We start from the raw sequence: 5,792 nt of genomic DNA, 5'->3' as shown, positions 1-5,792 counted from the left end.
TTTTGTTCTGAGTCGGAATCTATCGAAAATAATCTCTCTACTTCATCTAAGATAATGATATCAACTGCATACACTTTATCTTTCTCAGATCTCACCTAATGAAAATACACCAGGTGCATCGTTGTAAAATTTACAAAAAATGTCACAGGAGACTGTCCAACCGCCAAGAGGACAAATTCAAATAGTAGTGTGCAAGTTTAATATCCAGTATTCTCCTGACCACTACTACCTAATTAGGTCTTTCTTATACTCCATACTACCTCCGTCCCATTTTATCAATTTTAAATTGGGATGACATAACTATTAAAAAAATAATGATTGATAATGTAACTTTACCATTTTGCCCCTTTTAATTGTGTCTTGTTGTTAGTTTAAATATTGATGGATGACTAATATCAAAGCACCATATATATTTTTAATAGTGTACTCTTAATGATACTCCTCTTTGCAATATTTTTCAAGAATACTAATAACAAGGAGTAATCAATTACACTAACGGTATAATGGCAAAAAAAATTGTCTTGTCTTGATAAATAAAAAAGGACAAGTAAAATGGGACATCAAATTAGAAAATTTGAAACGGATAAAATGGGATGGAAGGAGTATTTATCAATTATGTAAAAGACGACAAGAAAATCAAGGGCTGAACTGGCATGGTTTGAATAAGCAAATTGACTGGTCATATTGTGTAACAAAAATAAAGTGTTATGACCTTAGCATGGGTTAAGATGAGATTTATTTTTAGGCTAATTAAAAAAAAAAGAAAAAAAAAGAGTAAATGTTTAATTTTTCCCCACAAATCATGAATGTGATCTCATGAGACAACATTCATGATTTGCTCATCACGTTCTTCCTCCTCTTCTTTTTTTTTTTTTTTTTTGTCTGATTTCCTTCTAAGGAATCAGACATAATCCATATCCAAATTCTGTCATACTAATAAGAAGAGGAGAATAATTAAGTTACTAAATCAGTTTTTTTGTAGAACTAATTACATGTAATAATGGCTTTGATGTTTCAATCCCAAGACAAGATCTAATCGCAAGGGTGTCCAGAAAATATAATTAAAGGCAGAGAATGGGTGCATGTTGTACCTGTCAAAGGGGGCAAAATTTGGAAGATAGTAATCATCATCATCATAGTCATAAATATAATCATAACCATAATCATAATCATAGTTATTTTGAGGAGAATGATAATAATGGGGAGCAGAAAGAGGGTGAAGATGATTATCAAAGCATAGTTGGAAGAGGAGATTTGGGTGCCAATGTCAGGTTATGTGGATTTTCTAAATTTGTATCAATGTATAGTCAACAAGGTAAAAAAGGGATCAATCAAGATGCCATGACTGTTTGGGAGGTATTCTTCTTTACCATTTCTTTTTATTAAATTATTAAGATATCCATTTTTTCCAATCATCAGTTCGGTGCACGAAGCATCACGAAGGGTCTAACTCTAGGGAAAGGACCGCATGCTGAGGGGTTAAAATCTCTTATTCCTCCTTTCTCCATCATCCTATGTTCCATTTAATAATGTTAGCCTAATATATGCAATTTTTCTAAACTATTTTGGTTTTTCTTCTTCTAAGTCATTTCTGTGATTTAAAATTTTACATATCCTACAATTGAAAGCATAGTATGATACATATGTCATTGATTTTACGAACTGATCAATTACTCACACGGTAGCTGCTAAATCATCCTAAATTCATTTCTTTCGTACTAAAGTATCCGTAGTTGTTCTTGCATTCAGTGTCAGAGATACATTGGCCCAATGGTGGTCGATTGAATCCCTTTTATCAAAAATATTCATTATGCGTATGTCATGCAAAAATATTGTACATTGATTGTTGAATACACTTGATAAAAGGGAAGAATTTATCATAATGGCAAAGGGGGTTCAAGAAGTATTTTAGTTCATGAGCTCGAGGCTGAGCTCTGACATTTTAGCAGTTACTGAATTCTGTTGACTCCGCTCCTTCTCGCATTCTTCTTGAAATCCTCATGACATTCAACTTGCATAGAGGTAGTAGTGTTATTGTTTCTGTTCTAGATGGTCACTCATTGCCTCACTGGACACTGAAAATTTTCTGTGCAGAGGATAAGTTCTTTTTTTTTGTTGTTGTCTGAAAATAGAGGCAGAGGATTGATACTACAATAACACACTATATATTATTGTACAGAACTTTGGTGGACAGAGAGGTGTGTTCTTCTGTGGTGTCTTTGATGGACATGGACCATCCGGCCACAAGGTGGCACGTTACGTTAGAGACGCATTACCTTCCAAAATTTCAGCATCTAACGTGATCGATACCAACGATATTAGATGGGCCGTTGAAAAGGACGATGAATCGGAAAACCCAATCTTTGATGCATGGAAAGATACATTTCTAAAATCTTTTAAAGAAATGGATGAAGAACTCGAAGGTGATGGTTCTATCGAAAGCTATTGCAGTGGTACAACTGCAGTGACTTTAGTTAAACAGGTAAAAAAGAAAATACTAAAAAGAACCTAAATATGTTAAACGAGACCATTGTTTCTTTTATCTTCTTGTTTATAATTTAAGGTGGCTATAATTGCGGAAATTTCAGGAAGAACATTTGATAGTTGGAAATTTAGGAGATTCTCGAGCTATTATTTGCAGTAGGGATGAGAAAAATGAGCTTGTTGCTAAACAACTCACGGTAGACTTGAAGCCTAACCTCCCAGGTCGGTGTTTTTTTTTTTTTTAAAAGAACACTATGATCAGTGTATTATAACTGGTTATAATATGTCAGTACTGCACTTCAAGGTTACCCAATTATTGTGACTATAGGTAGTTACCCGTTGTAATAGGTCATTTTAATCTGGTGGTGTAAAAAATCGCTATGCGCTCTGTCAAAATGTTTACATGAGTTACTTCAATTAAATTGGCTTCAATTTGTTAATCTATTTGTGCAATAATTTTCATCAGCTGAATATGAAAGAATCAAAAGTTGTGAAGGAAGAGTAATGGCAATGGAAGAAGAACCAAATATATACAGAGTGTGGATGGCTGATCAAGATTGCCCTGGCCTTGCCATGGCTAGAGCGTTTGGAGATTTTTGCCTGAAAGACTTCGGTCTCATCTCGGTCCCTGAAGTATATTACAGAAAACTCACTGAAAAAGACGAATTCATTGTCTTGGCAACAGATGGGGTAAGCTAAGTTCTTGAATATTCCCCTGATCCTAGTTTTTTTGGCTAGAACCCGCAAAAAATTCGATGCAATCTTGTTGTGTCAGAATTTTGTGAGGATAACATGTCTTTGGTCTAGCCTTGTTGATTAGATCATTACTACATTGTTCGTCTAAGATATAAATGGAGGGGCATGGTTAGTGATGATTCATATAGCCGATTCTATCTTGCTTGAGATTGTTGTTATAGTAGTATTGCTATATTGTTCATCTAAGATGAGCTTAAATGGAGTGGCATGATCACTGATGATTCATATAATGGACCCTAATTTGCTTGGGGTTTTAGTTATAGTGGTATCCCTGAATTGCTCCCTCAGATGCCAAATTGGAATTAGACATCAACATCTCACGAGGAAGCTCCACAAGGCACATTTTGCCAACAATAGAGGACTAGAGATGGTTTCATAATTTAGAGTCAGTGGGTTCAGAGTAGTTGCAAGCTTATTTTTTGATTATTTATTTTTTTTGGCATAATGCATATCAAATAAAACATAGCTAGTTCTGCGGGCCACTACGTAGGACCTTAAGCGGCTAATGCACATTTTCTTCTTTTTTTGTGTTTAGTTGTGGGATGTTTTAAGCAACGATGAAGTGGTCCGGATAGTTGCTTCAGCAAGGAAGCGATCTATAGCAGCAAGACTGGTGGTGCATCATGCAGTTCGAGCCTGGAAATACAAGTACCCGTGTGCCAAAGTCGATGATTGTGCTGTGGTATGCTTGTTCTTGAAACGCCAGAAGCCTCTGCTAACGAAATCGTTGTCAGAAGTGACCGAGCTGAGCTTAAATTATACGGAGATAGCAACCAGCAAAAACTACACACCCAACTCCAAGATAGATGATGGTCTAGATACACTGCTAAATTATGAACTCAAGGAAGAAAAAGATCCAAATGTTGCAACTGGACTTAATGATGATCATAAAAAGAGTTCTTCCAGGCACGTTCGTCACCTTAGCAGAAGAAAATCTGCAATGAATTTTTGAATCTGTTATAACGAAGCAGTAATGTGTGAAATTGAAAAAAGAAGATAATAAGTTACAAACTTAAATGAAATACTTGTATTTTAATTTGTTTAGTACTAGTTAAATAGTCCAAAGTAAAAGAGAATGGGGGATAAATGATGGTGTGATTGACACATTGTAGAGTTGAAAATGTTGTTGCTACTTGCTAAGGTAACCTAGATAATTAACGAGAAAGGAAACTGTTCTTGTCATGAATCATGATACAGCTCAGGTCGCAGACCAGGGGAAATTTAAAAAATGAGAAACCTAGTAGTCATCGGTCAGGGTAGGGATAAGTTTTTGCTTCTTTCACAAACTTATCCCCACAATTCCGACCTTGGGACGCTAGTCCTTCTCTTCGTTTTATTCCGTCGTGTTCCATTCTAGATAGGCGGCTAATATCAAAATAACGAGTGATTAGTTACCGTCTGACCAAAAATTCGTCTCATACACTAAATCGCCCTCCCCTATACCTCCATTTAATTTTTATGTCCTTTTTACAAGAAATTTTATATTTATACATAAAGATCTTCATTCCTCGTGTAGAAATAGTATATTGGTCTGAGATTCTCTATTGAGTGGTCGAGGTGGAGCCAGAATTTCAAGTAAGGGAGTTCAATATTCAAAGAAAACTAAGTCGAAGGGGTTCAACACCTACTATAATCACATAAAAAATAATTTTAATCATGTATAAATAGTATATTTTTCCGTCGAAGGAGGTTCGTCTTAGAGGGCTGGCTCCGCATTTGTTGAGTGGTCCATATTGTTCTCTCTCTTCTTGTCATATCTCGATAGAATTGATTGCACCTACAATTGAAGTGTATACTGAACCTTTGAGAAATAATGAATCTCGTCTGAATTAGGATCTGAAGGACCTTTTGGCACAGCTTCTTGGGCTTGAATCAAGCATTTTAATGAGTCATTCTTTTTTTAACTCTAATTGTGTACTACTATCAGCTAGTAGAGCTGGGAACCAAAATATGCCTTGTGGACTACTATCAGCTAGTAGAGCTGGGAACCAAAATATGCCATGGAACTAAAAAAAATATTAAAATATGTCATGTTTTTAAATTGTAACCAAAATAGGCTAACTCTTTTTTAAGAGAGTTATATGTATTATTTTTAACGGTGGTGACCAAACGGTGTTAAATATCAGAAAATGTGCATAACTCTCTTTTTAAGAGAGTTATGCATTTTCTTTAACATAACTCTCTTTTAAGAGAGTTATGCATTTTTTTTTTTAACATAACTCTCTTAAAAAGAGAGTTTATGTATTTTCTTTAACATAACTCTCTTTTTAAGAGAGTTATGCATTTTTTTTTAATATAACTTTCTTTTTAAGAGAGTTATATATTTTTTTTTAACATAACTCTCTTAATAAGAGAGTTATATATAATAAATATACGTCCGTTTAACATCTCTCATCTTCACTTTCACTTTACCCTTTACCATCTCACATCTTCACTTTCACTTTACCCTTTTTACTCCAAACATCAAAACCTTCCAAGAATCCAAAAAAAACCCACTGGTCCCCCATTGATTTTATATGCAATAACACATATAAAATTAGAAAATTGATTAT

General features: G+C 34.6%; 1 protein-coding gene across 1 annotated transcript; it reads left to right on the top strand.

Moving 5' to 3' along the window:
- The first annotated feature begins 682 nt into the window (after positions 1-682).
- On the top strand, positions 683-4,426 carry LOC107845952 (probable protein phosphatase 2C 65). The gene is made up of 5 exons (XM_016690465.2): positions 683-1,356; positions 2,180-2,482; positions 2,589-2,706; positions 2,951-3,174; positions 3,776-4,426. The coding sequence occupies exons 1-5, from the start codon at positions 1,075-1,077 to the stop codon at positions 4,190-4,192; spliced, it is 1,344 nt and encodes a 447-aa protein (XP_016545951.1). The 5' UTR covers positions 683-1,074; the 3' UTR covers positions 4,193-4,426.
- The last annotated feature ends 1,366 nt before the right edge of the window (positions 4,427-5,792 follow it).

Source organism: Capsicum annuum, chromosome 10 (genome assembly GCF_002878395.1).
Source record: "Capsicum annuum cultivar UCD-10X-F1 chromosome 10, UCD10Xv1.1, whole genome shotgun sequence".
In the NCBI taxonomy this organism is placed as follows: domain Eukaryota; kingdom Viridiplantae; phylum Streptophyta; class Magnoliopsida; order Solanales; family Solanaceae; genus Capsicum; species Capsicum annuum.
Note: the sequence above shows the minus strand (reverse complement) of the source record. Positions and strands in the feature narration are given on the sequence as shown.

Bases quoted from the DNA above. Each gene is read 5' to 3' on its own strand.
- LOC107845952 (XM_016690465.2), top strand. From the start codon at position 1,075: ATGGGTGCATGTTGTACCTGTCAAAGGGGGCAAAATTTGGAAGATAGT. The intron at 2,707-2,950 runs GTCGGTGTTTTT...AATTTTCATCAG, and splicing joins CTTGAAGCCTAACCTCCCAG to CTGAATATGAAAGAATCAAA. The intron at 3,175-3,775 runs GTAAGCTAAGTT...TTTTGTGTTTAG, and splicing joins TTGTCTTGGCAACAGATGGG to TTGTGGGATGTTTTAAGCAA.